Source organism: Phyllostomus discolor, chromosome 2, assembly GCF_004126475.2.
Source record: "Phyllostomus discolor isolate MPI-MPIP mPhyDis1 chromosome 2, mPhyDis1.pri.v3, whole genome shotgun sequence".
NCBI classification, from domain to species: Eukaryota; Metazoa; Chordata; class Mammalia; order Chiroptera; family Phyllostomidae; genus Phyllostomus; species Phyllostomus discolor.
Window position 1 is genome coordinate 115,560,792 of NC_040904.2, and position 17,329 is coordinate 115,578,120.

General features: G+C 39.0%; 1 protein-coding gene across 8 annotated transcripts in view; it reads left to right on the top strand.

Annotated features, from left to right (window-relative positions):
• FRY (FRY microtubule binding protein) overlaps positions 1-17,329 on the top strand; it is a 406,572-nt gene that overhangs the window by 151,292 nt on the left and 237,951 nt on the right. For all 8 annotated transcript variants that reach the window (XM_036018382.1, XM_036018387.1, XM_036018381.1 and 5 more), the window contains exon 3: positions 7,505-7,558. In XM_036018382.1, coding sequence (XP_035874275.1) covers positions 7,505-7,558 — 54 coding nt within the window. The remainder of the gene's footprint in view (positions 1-7,504; positions 7,559-17,329) is intronic.

Genomic DNA, 17,329 nt, shown 5'->3' on the forward strand with positions numbered 1-17,329 from the left:
AGTCCAGGCTGACACAAATGACATCTGAAAAGAAAAATCTGTGTCAGACTGGAGATACCTAGAACCCATTTTTCTTTGGTCCAGGCCATTGTATACTGGTGTTCTGGCTGAAATGCTTCAGTGGTATTCCAGGTCTGGCCCAGCTATTTGCTCTCAAGACACTGTCTTATCACCAGGGGACCATGGGGATGGGACCACAGGGATGAGCTGGCTCACTCCTCAACCTCCTCCCATTTTGGTGACTAGAGAACTCAATTGTATTAGTTCACTTCTGAAAATTCTATAATCAAAACCACTGTAGTCTCCAGTTCTGAGAAGTTTGATAGTAGAGGGTTTTTTTTTTAAACTTTGTTGTCTTTATCTCATCACACCATTAAATTAAAACATTTCCTCTAAATTAAATATTAAGAATTAAAGTCATAGTATAATAACATTTGGCCTATTTTTTAAGAGAGAAGGACAATTAATCTTTATAATTTTTTTCCTACTGTCTGTAATGTAGCTTTTTAGTTACACTCAGAAGCATCATGGAAGATAAAATTAAAGCTTTAATTAACATTAGTGGGAGTGCACATGCCCCCAGGAAAACATGTGGAGCTCAGTTTCAGCTCCTGAACATTAGGAAAAGTGACACACATTTTAATCTTATCTAATCCCAATAATAATGGTGTTAGGAATTTTATCATAAGGACTATCAATTATCGAATACTCTGTGCCATTCATATTTCAGTTGTATGTAGTAGATTGGTAATATTTATCCCTATGTTACCCAAAAGATGACTGAAACTCAGAGAGACTAAGTACGGTCCATATGTTATAAACAGGGTACCTGGGATTCAACTTCAAACTTCTCAGATTCCAGCCCATGCACTGAACTACTAGATCCAACTGTTATATTAATTAAGACAATAAAACAGCTCCTTAAGAAAGGCTGGTGTTTGAATATGCTTAACTTAATTCATAGCAAGGGAGATTTGGGAACACTTACAGCAGAGACTACAATTCCTGAATATAAACTCTCCTCATTATGTAATGAATAATTTTGCCTTTACAGATGACAAAAAATGTTCTGTTTGGGCCCTGGCTGGTGTGGCTCAGTAGATTGAATGCCAGTCTGCAAATCAAAGGGTCACCAGTTTGATTCCCAGTCAGGGCACATGCCTGGGTTACAGACCAGGTCCCCAGTAGGGGGCACATGAGAAGCAACCACACATGATGTTTCTCTCCCTCTCTTTCTTTCTCCTTTCCCCTCTCTCTAAAATTAAATAAATAAAATCTTTTAAAAAATGTTTTTTGAAAGATATTTGATAGTGTCCAAAGTAAAATACAATAAAACAAAACAAAACAAAAAAAGGCTGGTGATATATTTGACAAATTGAATAATCTCACATTAACTCTCATGGTATTGTTGGATTACTTGTCTCTAGAAATGTCTCTGAGCCCTGGCTGGTGTGGCTTAATGGATTGAGCACAAGCCTGTGAACCAAAAGGTCACTGGTTCAATTCCCAGTTAGGACACATGCCTGGGTTGCAGGCCAGGTCCCCAGTTGGAGGCATGCAAGAAGCAACCAATCAGTTTTCTCTCTCTTTCTCCCTACCTTCCCCTATCTCTAACAATAAGTAAATAAAATCTAAAAAAATAAAATGAAATATCTCTGTAATAATAACTTAGAAATTTTTTTAGGTTAGTGAAGCCTTACCTCTATGGGGCACACTTGGGATTTTTTTTTTTTAGTCCAGTAAAACATCAGAAGTAGAAAATGATTTATTAAATGAGCCCCTTATATCCCACAAATAAAACTCCTTTGATACATATGTAGATTCTCTCTAGGCTTGTTTAACTGCCCATGTCCTGTCTTGTGTGGACATCTCTCTTACAGATTACAGAGGGCCCAGTGTGAAAAGACTACAAGTGAAAATGTAGCTAGTATACACTGAAATTGTTTGAATATTAAGGTAGAAGTCAATGGCTTTCCTTACAGATTTTAGGTAGGTAGGGACACAAAGAGCTTTTAGAGTTTATATTTTCTTAAGGGAGGGCGGGGGTGGTTGGAACTTTCCAAGGTGTGAGAGGCACAAACAGGGAACTTTCTCTTTTCCTGTGAAAATACTCCACACCTCTGCAGCACTCTTCATGACAGGAGAAGTCCCACTGGGCCAGGTCAGGACAGCTGTGCTCTGTATCTTGCTTTTCTCAGAACAGGCGAGACATTTGCCACCCAGATCCTATTGGTAAGTGGGAAGAGCTGCAGAGTGATCCCTTCTGCAGTGCCATTAGGAAAATATAAAAGTTGGGTAAGTGCTGTTGAAATAAGTTTTAAGAACTAGCTTATACCATCTTGAAAAGGGAGACATTGTAAGATCATTTTTGTTAAACAATGATGATAGAATAACATATTATATTCTTCTGGTTTTAGTTTTTGTTGCTTTGTTTTTAATGGAGAATTTCAAACATCTAAAGTAGAAAGCATAATGAATGCTGTCATTGTCTTCAGCGATTGTCAACCCATGGCCACTTTGTCACATACTCCTTGTACTTCCCCCCAATATTATATGAAGCAAATACTATGGGTTGGCCAAAAAGTTTGTTTAGTTTTTTCCATAAACAAAACCCACATTTTTCATTTTCACCAATAACTTTATTGATCTGGATATTTTTGACTATGTCAGGTATCCCCTGCTATTGGCTTCTAGTGGATAGAGGCCAGGGGTGTTGCTAAACATCATCCAATGCATAAGACAGCCCCACAGCAAAGGGTTATTTGGCCAACATACCAGTAGTACCAAGAAACTTCACAAATTGCTTTTGACACATTCTATTTTGACCACATCTTCTCCATACACTGCACAAGTCATTTTTTGTTTCAGTTGTGTTTTACCTTTCTTGAAATAATAAAGCATTATATGCTAAAAATGCTGTGTATTTTCTTCCATCTTTAATATTAAAATGGCTGCACAAAAATTTACCAATTTTAATGTTTTTTTTAATGTACACTGATATGACAGCTGACACAATAAATAGAACAAAATTGTTTGGAATGAAGTTAACAACTAAGCACTACTTGAGCCATTGTATAGAAAAAAACTAAATGAAACTTTTGGCCAACTCAGAAGTTCATGAGTATTTCAGCATGTATCTCTAAAATATAAAGATTATTTTTAAAACAAAACCACCATACCTAAAACATTAAAATCTCCTAACATCATCAAATATCTAATTAGTGCCAAGGGTCTCATAAATGTCATATGTACTTTTTCAAAACAGGTTATTTGAATCAGAATCCAGATAAAAGTCAAACATTGCAATAGCATTTTTCCCCTTTCTTTTCACCCTCACTTGAGGATATGTCCATTGATTTTTAGAGAGACAGGAAAGGAGAGAGAGAGAGAAAGAAGCATCAGTATAAGATAGAAACATTGATCAGTTGCCTTTCTCATCTGCCAAACCCACAACCTAGGTATATGCCCTGACCAGGAATCAAACCCTCTACCTTTTGGTTTATGGGATGATGCTCCACCCGACAGAGCCACATCAGCTAGGGCTACAGTCACCTTTTAAAAAAAAATCAACAGGACCTGCTTCCAGTTTTTTTTCTCCCCCTTGCAACTTACTTATTGAAGAAATGTCTTTCATTCAGTCTCCTCTGACTGGATTTTGCTGATTGCATCCCTGTGGCATGGTGAACATATTCTTCCAGCTCCTTCTAACTCTTGTATTTTCTAAAACTTAGAAATTACAGGTAAAGGCTTGGTCAGATTCAGGCTTGATTTTTTTCCTTATTTTTTTGTCAAGACCATTTCACAATGTTTGCTTCCATTAGAAGAGACTGAATGTCTAGTTTTCTCTTTGGGAGTGTTCTTAGCAGCCATTGATGTTCAATGCTGAGCCTCCTGATGATTCTGCTTTGCCATCTCTTTTGTTTCATGTCACCTAGTGAACTGGAGTTAGTGGCCAAAGCTGGGTCCCAGGCCAAGGTTTCCCAACTTTGGACCATTAAAAATGTTCAGAGATCCATCACCCTAAAATTGTATTTTTCAGAATTATTTTTAACCTATCATTCAGTTAAAATAATGAACCTTCAATGAATAAATACAATTGTACCAAGATATAAAAGCCAAGACAAATTTTAAAAGCATGCAAAGCACAGTGTTCTTATTGGACAAATGGGACCAATTATTTGGAGCCTCCCCTGTGATCATCCATTGACACTTGTTCTTTCATTACTCATTGTTTATTCTGCATGAATTTCACTGTACTACTTATTTAGTGCTCCTTGAGAACAAGGATGTCTGGAATATGCAGACTTTAGATGCTGGCAGGCCTTGGATTCCATGCAGCTAGTCTCCCCCTGGAGAATCTCAAGGAGAACTTCACCTCTTCAGTTGTCTTTTCTTAAGGGGGAACAAGCCTTATTGGTCTCTGCCCGTGTCCAGGTAGCTGTCTGCTGAACTGAGCAGGCTTGCCTCCCTCCTCTCTTCTCTCCTTTCTTCTACCTTCCCTACTTTCCTCCTTCTTTCTTTTTCTCTTTACATTTTAGCCAGCATGATAGTCTCTTCTCTGTGCCTATTCTTAAACTTCCTGACACTGCTAAAATCTATGCTGATGCAAAGACAAACTTAGGGATGGCAAAATGTGAACTTGAATTTTGGTACCCAAACTGTCTTCCCCATATCATAGGGAACTGTTCAGTCATTTAACAAACCCTGACAATAAATTTCAGCTATGTACTAGGAATGTAGGGATATTGACAAGTTACAACTCTGTGGAAATGCTGACAAGAATAGATGCAAACGAAGTACCCTGTGACAACTAACTGTCAGGGAAAACTGGGGAGGGGCTTAATCTGGGAAGTGACATTTAAACTAAATCTTCATATAATTAATACAACATTTGTGTAAACATAGTTAAGGAAAACTTAGTGTAGTGGTGTGTATTTTACTGAGGCCCTGAACCCAAGCTGTTGGCTAAGGAATTTGACTGTTGTGGATGGCAATGACTTACCATGTCAACTTTGCCTGCTAAGGAAGCAGACTTGCAGTATGTTGCTTCCTTCATATGTATGCAAATATATGTACGCACAAAATAACACATTTATTAGCATTCCTACTCCATAGTAATGAGGAAAAATAATTTTTAAGTATGGGAAGTTTCAGGGTGTTGTAGGACATGGTCACCTGCCTTCCTCTACTGTGGCAGGATCATGCCTTTCAGGTGGTAGTGAATGAAGGGCCACAGGTTCCTAAGGTATGGGCTCCTGAGTTCATGCAAGGGCCTGCAGGTCCATAAGTGTGCCAAATACTAAGTCTCAGCTGAGTAAACTATGGCCTCTCATGTAGATGTTTTGCCAGGGTTCTAATATGTGCAAAATAAGTATTGTTGCTATCATAGTACAGAGCCATTAATGAAGTCATAATACTAGCTGTCATTATGTATGGTTTTAAGTATAATAGATACTAAAATAGAATTGCTATCTGGTATGTATGCTTGGGGGGTTGCATGTATGTTTTGTGGTTGGGAATTCTTTGAAAATTTTTGACATTCAAAGAGGTCCTCATAAAATAGATGATGGTGATGGTTGAAAAACATTGTGAAAGCACTTAATGCCATTGAATTTTACACTTAAAAATGGTTAAAGTGGTAAATCTTACATTGTGTATATTTTGCTTCAATAAAAGTTTATAAAATGACTTTTTAACTTACAACAAAACACACACATAAATAAGATAATGTCATGTTTAAAGAAACTAGATGTCATTGGCCTAGGGTTTGATTAACGTGACAAATATTTGACCATGACCAAGCACCTCTCTGCCCTGTAACTCTAAGTGCCACGAGAAGCAGAAAGAGGGCTCTGCATTTCTGGAGCTTGTAGTCTAATGGAGGTGGCACCCAGCTCGTCCTCATGAATTTCCGATTGTACAGCATGCTTCCATACTGTGATGTGACTTCACACTCTGTGAGTGCTGTGAAAGGAAAAGTATTTGGAGATTTGCAGGCATGTGACAGGGGTCTGGAAGTAGTGTTGGAAGAGGACACAGAGAAAGGCTTCCCTGAGGGAAGTGGCAGTTCAGCTGAGATTGAATGATGAATAAGTATGGATTATATTCCTAAAATGTCATTGACTACTTTTACCATTTCAGACTCTTACCTCACCTGCCATGGTAGGAACACCGTGCTTGTCAGCATTCCACTGCACAGAAATGTTTATGCTGGATTTGTTCCAAGGATGTTTGTAGGACTTGACACCACCTGTTTTCACCTCCTTAATTTTCATACTTGTATTTTAATTGATTTTACAAAGAACTTCAGATGACATTATAACCTCCATGTACACAGAGAATGCTTTGCAATTTAATGACTGAGTCTGTGTTCTTGAATAGTCAGCTTAATGTCACTTCTTTAATTTTCTCCTTTGCTTTCACCAACATTTTTTATCCCCTCTCCCACTAGTTCTAGATAGTATACTTTGAAGAGAAAAATGTTTATTAGCTCTTAACAATGCAGCATTCTCTTTATTTTAGATAAACACATTTTAAGCTGTGTGTTTTACAAATGAAGCAGAGAAATTGATCCATTAGCTTTTGGTAGAGCTTGAGATACCCAGCTTCAGATTTTTCAGTCTAGAGGTGAGAGTAGGGCTTGCATCCACCTTACGCATATAGCACCTTTTCAGGTAGGAGAAGGTAGCAGAAGGTTGGAGAAGTGAGGCAGGGGAGGGTCTGTGTGATTGGCAAAATGTAAGTGGAATCTTCATAGGACATCAACATTTGTTAAAGTGCAACATTATTTTTTGATATATGACTTTTACATGGTTTCTAATGCTAAACCAGATTTGAGTCAATCTTAACTTCCATACAAAAAAAACAAAACAACAGGTAAGGAGAAATGGTTCATAGTTATAAAATGCTAGAAGGTCAGGTAAGGCTTTTGAATGTAAGTAATAATTAGGAGAAAATGTTTCTGCACAACTTTGTCACTACCCAGATTATATCTGCAGAGATTTAGATGTGGTGCAAGTGAAGTAACATGCCCCAAATTCACTGATTCTTCCCAGTAAGTGTGTGATTGGTAGTTTGACCCTCAACACTAGTCTAATAATTGACCTTATTTTGTTTCTAAATCCAGGGACTTGGACTAGTATATCATTTCAACTTTTTATTATATGTCAAGTCCCAAGATAGGTACTAAAATTTATCAAGTGAATCCCATAGTTTTTATGATGTGATTTCCATTGAAAGATGCAGTATCACTTAGAACATTAGATTTTTAATGTTTTGGTCAAAGAAGAGGTATATGTTAAGGTGAAGAGCAAGAATTGTGGCAGTAAAGATCAATGTGTTTAGGTTAGAATAGTAAGACAGTTTCTTACTTACTTGAAAACTGTCACCTCTTCATCCCATGAAGAGAGAAATAGATGAGAAAACTATAACAGTAATGGCATTTCTTTTGTAATATTCAAGAGCCTCTAATAATTTTTCCCATACATATTATTTTTCTTTGTAGGAAAAGCCATTGACGAAATCCCTACAACGTGGAGAAGACCCCCAGTTTGATCAAGTATGTGATGGCTTATGTAATACTCTGTTTTTTATTTAATTAAAGTGTGCAAAAGGCAAGGGCTGGATACTCACTTCTGACGAGCTGCCTCAAAGACGATAGAGTGTGATCTTAGGAGCTGATCCTGCAGCTTGTTTACAGCTATGGCTTATAAGAGATGTTCAATAAATGTCTATTGATTTGAATTGCAAAGAACCAGAGAGTGTTGGCATAATATGAGTAGATCCTCAATTGATTGTTTCCTAAACCTAAATCTTTGTGTACAGAATTAAATAAGCTGAGAAAAGATGCAGGAACTTCCATTTAAAAACTTACTGAGATTCTCCTGAGTAAATGATACAGCAGGTCCTCAAATAACACGGTTTTATTCAGTGTCATTTCCTTATAAGATTAATGAGATGCTGTAGGAAGTTCACTCTTGTTGGTTTCAATTAGCCTATGGTAGAGTTGGTTTTGTTATACATTGTTTTGCTTAAAGTCACAGAACCTATTGATAACATTAAGTGAAGACTTACTGTGCTGTATGATGATCAGATCTCTGCACTAGAGTTTATTCACATTTTCACCCTGTATTGTCTTGAATACCTACTATTTGCTCGACACAGTGCTAGGCAGTGAATCTAGGACAAGTGTTAGCCCTTCAAGAATTCACAATCCTGTGAGAGAGAAACCACCTAAACCATAATTATAAAACAGTATAGTAATTTAGGTGCTAACCAAGAAGGTGACACATGAACAAAACAAGACAAAATAAATACAGAGAAAGTCCTCTGAAAATAGATTAGGGCTATTATAAGGATCTCCAACTCTAAGCAATAGGTAATACCAAATCTGGCAGATTCTGGTTCAGGAAGTTCAAGAAGGCTGTAGTTGTATCGCAGAATGAAGGATAATAGGACATCAGGGAAGTTGGAGATGCGTTTGTGGCATTTCCGAACTTCTGCAGTTAACAACAAAGAAGACAGCATGTTCTTCTCAAAATCGTCATTTGGTGCCAAGGACAGAAACAGCACAGTGCTGGAAGCACCATGGTCTGATCCAGAATAGCGAGGAATACACAGGGACTACACTTCGTGCGGGGCTTTGAGATTGCCTTTAATGTGAAATCAGGAGGATCTCTGGCCATTAAAGTCCAGACTCATTTGAGGATTGACCAAAAATGTAAGGACTGACCAGAGACAAAAGCCTCCATTGTGCATTTTGTAAGCTGCATGCGCTGGCAGAACTGGCTGGTTTCTGGACCACTGCTGAAACACAGTGTGGGCTACCCTCATGTGTCATGGAGCTGTCTCCTCTCATCATATCATCTAGATTGTTGTCACCTGGCGGATGCTTGGGTGGTCAGCAACCCTGGGTAAATGTTTGGGGTCATCATTTTGGAAATGTGGCAAGTTGGGGCTCTCTCTGTTCCCTTTGAGAATGTAAATATTTATCAGCTGTCTTTCATAATTTTTCACTCTCTTTTATATAATTCATTTCTATCCTATTAGATCGTCACTGTTCTTTGCTCAAAAAATATGCTGTTATTTTTCTCCAGCTTAATCTACCTCTTTCTTCATTCTCTGGGGAAACAGTATTTCTAAATTTTAACATTGCAGATAATAGTTATCTTAAATAATTTGTCTTGAACACAATTTCCCATTTATTATTCAGCACTCTAGTTGTGCATTTCAGTACTGTGGAAAAGAGACAGCCTTTGGAATTAAACAGACCTAGGTTTAAGTCCCCACTTTGCCACTTATTTAACTGTAATACTTTTGACCTTGGTGCTCAAAATACTGCAAGGCAGAATTGCTGTTTTTCCCCAAATCTCTTGAACCGGAGTCTGCAACTTAATGATCCCCAGGTGACCCAGACACACATTTAAGCTTGAGAAGCACTGAACTGTAACACATCTCTGTGTACTCAGGAGAGAGCCAGTCATGAGATGCTCAATGGTAACTTTCAAGTAACATCCATATCCTCTCATCATTAAACCATAAATTTAGATATGAACAGTTAGCAAAGGCAACCTACAGAGCCTATCCCAGGCCATATAGAAACATGAGTAAAGTTGGGCTACCTGTGGGTTCAATGACAAAAAGTCAGTCAAGCCATCTTTGAAAGTACCCATCCAGTGTTTCACCAGCAAACTATAAGAGTCACGGTTCCATTGACAAGACCACGGATGTGTCAAGCTCTCTCAGTCTTTTCATATGAAATGTTCAAATTATGTAATTCCCCTTGTTCTGATTCCAAGCAGTAGGATTTTAATCTGGATTGACACAGAGATCTGTCTGTGGGAAAAGAACATGGTGGTGGTGCCACTTTGCCTGGTGTGGATGCCATTGCTGTGATGTGGCAATAGCAGAAGTCACATTTATTCAGTGCTTACCTTAGGGTAGGCATATGCTGAGTGTGTCCTCTGAAGAGCATCCAGCAGGTCTCTGTTTAGAGGATGTGTTTATCAGTTTCTTCCTTTGAAGTTTCACTGGTGTGAATGATAAGCTATAGAGAGCTGGGCTTCTATACTTTCAGTGCCTCATTCTGGGTGACTGTGTTTCCTCCTCCACTTAACAAGCCCATGATTCATTTTTTACTTGCTAGAAATAGAAGCAAACTTTAAAAAATTGTGTAATCCTTGATAATTTACCAAGCCCCTCCTCACGTATTATCTCACCTGACATCACTCAGTCCATCCAAGAACCCCCAGAAGAAGGTCTCATTATCAGCATCATCCCTATATTACATCAAATAGCAATGAGTCACAAAGAGGTTGCTCAGAATTATGACAAAAGCCTGAAGGCGCCAACACTGGAATCCTTATGTTCAGACTATGAACCCTGGAATCTTTAGGCTGTAACGTGCTTTTATTTCTAAGATGTTACTTTGGTGAGAATTCAGAGGGGAGTTTTCAACAAGTGAAGGATCAAAGATCCTATATCAGTTAAGATTAGGTTTGGCTACAAATGACATATAAAATAACAATAGCTCAAACAAGAGAAATTTTTCTCACATTCAAGCGGTACAAGAAAAATCAGTATCTATGTATTTTTTGTTTTCCTGTGTGTGACTTATATTCCCAAAGTCATCTATGGCCTACTTGGGCTTCTGGATCTCAGCCTTTCCTTCTGGATTCCAGGCAGCAGGAAGAAGAAATGGAAAAAGAATTATAGGAAAAATAAGTAATAACAAAAAACAATATCTTGACATTGCACACAGCACTACTGATTATATCCAGTTGGCCAGATCTTAATCATGTAGTCACATTTAGATGTAAGAGGGGGGAAATTTTATGCTACCTGTCTCTGCTAGATATTATGTAGCCTGTTTTTGCCAAAATGCCCAACAGAGATTACTGTTTTCAGTTCTGTATCTCTGTTGTTCTACTGTGGAATTCTCCTAGAATTTGTCAATTTTTCAGTTTAAATCTAAATGTATTTATATATGTATACATATTTAGATGTATTTCATACATATTTATATATATATGTCATACATTTCTATATTTTATGTATTTATATATTTCATATATTTATATATCAATGTATTTCATATATTTTTTATATATTTATATAGAGAGAAAGACAAAAAAAGAAAGAGGTTAAAGCTCATGTTTCCTTAATTCTTCTTTTAAATTGCTTTTGTATTTAAATAACTATTGGTTTAATAGCTCTTAACCTAATTACAGTCTAATCCTATATGGAATAGACCTGGGGAAAAAGCCCTATTGTTTCATAAATGACAAGATGTCTAAATAGGATTAACTTTTTAAAGCTCACTATTAGTGGGAGACAAGTCAATCTAGTGACAGGTTTACACCATAGAGAGCTAGAAAGTTGTGCCCTTAATGTTAGAATTAACAGGTACCTGCCCTGGAGGCCTCTGGACTAGTTAGCCTAAGAGAAGAAACATGTGAGCAGATATAACCTCAGGCTAGTGAGTCAGCTCAGGGTAGAAGGACAAAGCACAGTACACTGTGGGGATACTAGGGAGGACTTCCAGTCCCTGATAGCAAGGAAGTCTTATCAGTAATGAGAATTAGTAAAAGTAGAAGAGATTTCCAACAGCATTTTGAAAATATATACTGTCACTAATTTATTTTAATGCCTAACGCAGTGGTCAGGGCTTAGGAAGTGAAGTTAATGAAAAATTGCCCTGGTAATAATTCTTTATTTTGGCAACCATGTATTCAGTGTGTTTGTGTGTGTATAGTCATACTTACAAAGCCCTGTTGGGACAAAGAGATGTAAAGATGTGGTTCCTGCTTTCCAGGAGTCTGTTGTGAAAGGATGGCCAGGCAGTGCACAGACAGCTCTGACAGGGCCCTCGGGTATAAGTGTCACGTGAATGGTGCAGATAATAAACATTGTGGCACTTTGGAGCCAGGAGACTAGATAAAGCTTTCTACAAGAGGAGGACATAGTTTGTCAGGTGCCTAAAACAATAGGAGCAACAGGATTTCGCTGGGTGTTGGTGAGGAGAATAGGAACATTTTATGCAAAGGCCCTGAACAGAAACATGGCATTATAAGTTATCTTTGGGACTGATGAATAGATCAGCTTAGTTGGGGCAGAGGTACGTATTTTTAAAGGATGACCTTCAGAAAGTGGCAGCATCGTGACACTCATAGAAATATAAAATGAGCACATGCCAAAGTTTTATTTAACTCATTATTAAAGAAGGACATTACTACTAGTTTAGAAGAAAATATTAAAAAATAAATAACAGTGTGGTGATAGCTAGAGGGCAGGGTTGTGGGGGCTGGGTGGAGGCATGTGGGGGAGGGATGAGAACATTCATAATAGTGTCAACAATAAAAATAAAAAAAGTTAATAAAGTAACAGTGAGTTAACATGCCCCCCCAATGGACACATTAATAAGTCAGGAATGTTGAAATGAATGTGCAGTCAGAAGCAAAACTGGCCCCTTCCACAGTGGGAGAGGGAAGTCCATTGAATCTTTACTAGACAGTTTTTTCCATCTATAAACAAGAATTATTTTGCATTGCTATCAGTTATCCACCATAGAAACAGTTTTAAAATAGCTCAAAAAGTGCAGTCCTCCCCTAGACTTAGAATCAGGTAACCCCTAGAAAGATGTATGTTAAACAATGCATACTTTACTCCGAAACACAAAATTTTCCTCCACTGTGGGAAAGGTCAGGTAGGAAGGGACCAGACTGTGGGAGACTCTAATGCCATTGGGTGGGGCCTAATCCCATACACGCCAGTATCAAAGTGATCTCAGTGGCGACTTGACATTACTCCATGGAAGCAGTATTCATGAACAGAAAGATCCTTGAAGCTTCGAGGCTTCTCATTCTGAGAGTTTGGGCATTGATAAAGCTTTGAAGCTAAAAGAGCCGGAACTAAAATGGACACAGGTGGACTTGAAAGAAAGAATGATTATAAGCAAAATTATATAAGAAGAACCCATATGTGTTGAGACAAGGAGAAACAAAAAGGAACTGTAGCTTTCAACCTTGATTTGGAGCCTTTTCCATTCAATTCAGTAAACATGAGGGACTTGAATCCTCCTAGGGATCTCTGTGCAGTAGTGGGGTTACAAAGGAGTCCCCGCCCTTGAGAAACTCTCAAGCACAGAAGGAAAACAGACCACCAAACAAATAATACTGCTTTGTAAATACAGTAGCAGAGGTACACGTCAAGAGGCAGGGACTCACATAGGGAGCCATACTGAAACTAGGAAGGTGGACAGATGTGTCACAAGAAGTAATGAAGGAACAGTGACATTTTAAAGCTATCTGTCATACAGGTGAACAAGATGGGCTGGATCGTGCCAGATAGGAGGAGCTGAGTGAATAGAGAAGCTGACAGCGAGAAGAGCAGAGGGCTGGAGAGAGGCCCAGAGTGAAGCTGGACAGGAAGACCGGCTTCCTGTCCATCCCCCCAGTGGCCACAGGAGCCACCTGAGGAGTCTGAACTGTTCTGTAGATAAGGAGCCCTTCAAGCTGGGGAAGGCTGTGCTTGGAGAGGGGTCTGAATCAGATCTGTATATCCTGGATTTTCAGTGAGGGTAGAATGTCTCAGGAGAATAATATTTCATTCATTTATATTGTCACTCAGCAAACAGAAAGATCAGAAGGAGAGTAGAGCAATGGGTGAAGAATTTCATGGGGAACCATAGTTTAGGATCCACATAGTTTAGGAAATATAGTGGAACCCACAAAAGAATGCCCAGAGAAAGAGTGGCCAAAAAGTGAGAGAACCCTCAGAAGACACAGCTTTCCAGGGCAGGTTGGCCCATGAAGTCAGTCTGTGTGAGAACTCTCTCTAAAGGACCAGAGGTCAGCAGGCGGGAACTTACTGAAGATGGCTTTGAGAAAGCTTTTTGCTTCTGTGGCTATTCATTGACATATAGAATGCATTTTCATAGTTGAGAAGTTAATGTTAAATAGTTTAGGAGACTGACTTTCATGCTAAGTTATAGTGGCTGATTATGACTGGCAACACCTACATTAAATAGCAGTCCTGGGACCAGTTTTCCATCTCTGACCCATGGACAGAAAGGACATGGTGAGCTCCCTGTGGTGACCCCAAGTGACTTTCTTCTGTTATCGAAGTTTGCAGACATCCTTTTTAAATATAAAAGCCAAAGCATTTCATTTTGGATTCTCCAATAAAACAATAGCTAACCCATGATGAATGTGGGCCTGGGTAGATGGTGACCAGCTGCAGCTCAACTATTAATTTAACCCATTTGAAAAAATGAAAAACAACATTCCACAATAACCCTCACCAGAGAGGGATGCAATCTTCACCTGGTGGAAGATGTACTAATGACAATCATTAGATACCTTTACCCATAGAGATGAAAATTCTGGCTGTTGAGTGAACAACTGAATCTTTCTTTCACATACCTTCCAGCTATGTATGCTTACTTGTTGATTTTCTCTGCCCTTGGCTTTTGGACCTTTTATCATATCTCACGATGACATAAACATGCAGTAAGTTAGATGGTACAAACAGTTGTATGCTGTGTATACATGATGTTTTTCTATTTGAAGTATTAGCACCCTGATGTTGTTTCTTAAAACAGTCTCATATAGTAAGTGGAAGTGATTTGCTTTACACATAATGAAGTATGATTATTCCCTAAAGGAGCTTGTGTCTGAACAGGCAGAATTAGGACTCAGACCTTTATTTTCACAGGTGAATTGCCTTGATGCACATTGCATTGCATCATTAAGCACATGGGAGACAGAAAGTACAGGGAATGACTTAGACTAGCAGCCTCATAGTATCCTGAGCAGGAAGGAAGGCATATCAAGGAAAGCCTCATGAATAGTGTCATTTGTTCAGAAGACTTCAAGGGAAATGATTGCAAAATAGCCATTGCTTAGCCACTGGTTGTGTCCTATCTCTTCTTTCATTTGAAGATGTCAATGGTAAGATAAGTTCGGGGATGAAGAACTGAGACAGGAAAAGGAAGCATCACCATACATGGCTTGATTGAGAAGCTGACCTAAATAAGGACAGGTCTTGGGTACAAAAAGGAGAGCTGAGTCAAATGAGGACTGCCTGTGTTTTATGGAAACCTCTTATGCTGAGTGAAACACAGGCACTTAATACTATGCCTTTATGCCAATGAATGTGTTCATTCTTCTCTTCCATTTCACAAACTCTTTTCTCAGAATGGTTGAGGTTCCAGAAAGTCTGACATGTATATGAGTTGGATCTATGATGATTGGTTTTATTCAACTGATCAGTTTTGGTTCCAGAAGTTACTATCTCAGTGTCTTTTCCCATTTGCTTTTTTAAAAAATATATATTTTATTGATTGTGCTATTATAGCTGTCCCATTTTCCCCCCTTATTCCGCTCCACCCTGCACACCCCCTCCCACCCACATTCCCCCTCTTTAGTTCATGTCCATGGGTCATGCTTATAAGTCTTACATACTTTGGCTTCTACATTTCCTATACTATTCTTACCCTCCCCCTGTCTATTTTCTACCTACCATTTATGCTTCTTATTCTCTGTACCTTCTCCCCTTCTCTCCCCCTCCCACTCCTCTGCCAATAATGCTCTTTGTGATCTTCCTGTCTATGATTCTGTTCCTGTTCTAGTTGTTTGCTTAGTTTGTTTTTGTTTTTGTTTTAGGAGTGGTTGTTAATAACTGTGTGTTTGCTGTCACTTTGCTGTTCATATTTTTTATCTTCTTTTTCTTAGATAAGTCCCTTTAACATTTCATATAATAAGGATTTGGTGATGATAAACTCTAACTTGATTTTATCCGAGAAGCACTTTATCTGCCCTTCCATTCTAAATGAAAGCTTTGCTAGATAAAGTAATCTTGGGGTAGGTCCTTGCCTTTCATGACTTGGAATACTTCTTTCCAGCCCCTTCTTGCCTGTAAGGTCTCCTTTGAGAAATCAGCTGACAGTCTGATGAGAACTCCTTTGTACGTAACTCTCTCCTTTTCTCTTGCTGCTTCTAAGATTCTCTCCTTATCTTTAATCTTGGTTAATGTAATTATGATGTGCCTTGGTGTGTTCCTCCTTGGGTCCAAATTGTTTGGGACTCTCTGAGCTTCCTGGATTTCCTGGAAGTCTATTTCCTTTGCCAGATTCTGAAAGTTCTCCTTTATTATTTGTTCAAATAAGTTTTCAATTTGCTGATCTTCCTGTTCTCCTTTTGATACCCCTATAATTTGAATGTTGGAATGTTTAAAAATATCCTGGAGGCTCCTAAGCCTCTCATTTTTTTTGAGTTCTTGTTTCTTCATTCTTTTCTGGTTGAATGTTTCTTTCTTCCTTCTGGTCCACAACATTGATTTGAGTCCCAGTTTCCTTCCCATCACTATTGGTTCCCTGTACATTTTCCTTTATTTCACTTAGCATAGCCTTTATTTTTTCATCTAATTTGTGACTATACTCAACCAATTCTGTGAGCATTCTGATCACCAGAGTTTTGAACTGTGCCTCTGATAGGCTGGCTATCTCTTTGTTGCTTAGTTGTATTTTTTCTGGATCCTTGATCTGTTCTTTCATTTGGGCCATTTTTTTTTGTCTCGGTGCACCTGTTATGTAGTAAGGGGCAGAGCTTTAGGTGTTCACCAGGGAGGGCAACCCACATCACTGCATTGTGATGCTGTATGTTGGGGAGGGTCTGAGAGGGAACCATGGTACTTGCTGCACTCTCTGCCAGTTTTCAGTCACTTCCCCCACCACCCACAAAAAAGTTGGGCTCCTCTGGTGCCAATTCCCAGGTGGGTGGATTTCTGTACATTTCTGGACCCTGTGGGTCTCTCCAACAAACTCTCCTGAGAGGCTGGGAGTTTCTCCCACTGCCGCCTCAACCCCTACAGGATTTTTTAGTCAGAGGTTTGAGGCTTCCCCATGCTGGAGCCCTGGGTTGCGTGGTCTGTCTCACTCCCCAGTTGTTCCTCCCAGTTTATGAGAATGTGGGACTGCCCACTCCACCAGCCACCACCTCGCCAGTTCCTCCAGCCACTTCCCTGCCATGAGTCCTCTCTGCCCTGCTGCCCTGCCACCCCTCCTACCAGTCTGGATGAATGTTCCCTCTTTAACGCCTTGGTTGTCTGACTTCCATACAGTTTCATCTTCTGTCAGTTCTGGTTGTTTTTTGTTTTCAAATTATTGCTGTGCTTCTTTTGGTTTTGTGAGGAGGCACAATATGTCCACCTACACCTCCACCTTGGCAGGAAGTCTCCCATTTGCTTTGAACTAAGTAGTTGCTGGCAGCAAACTTGGGAGCCCAGTGTTCTCTACCTTTCTCCGATGGAGCTAATATCAGACAGGCAGTGC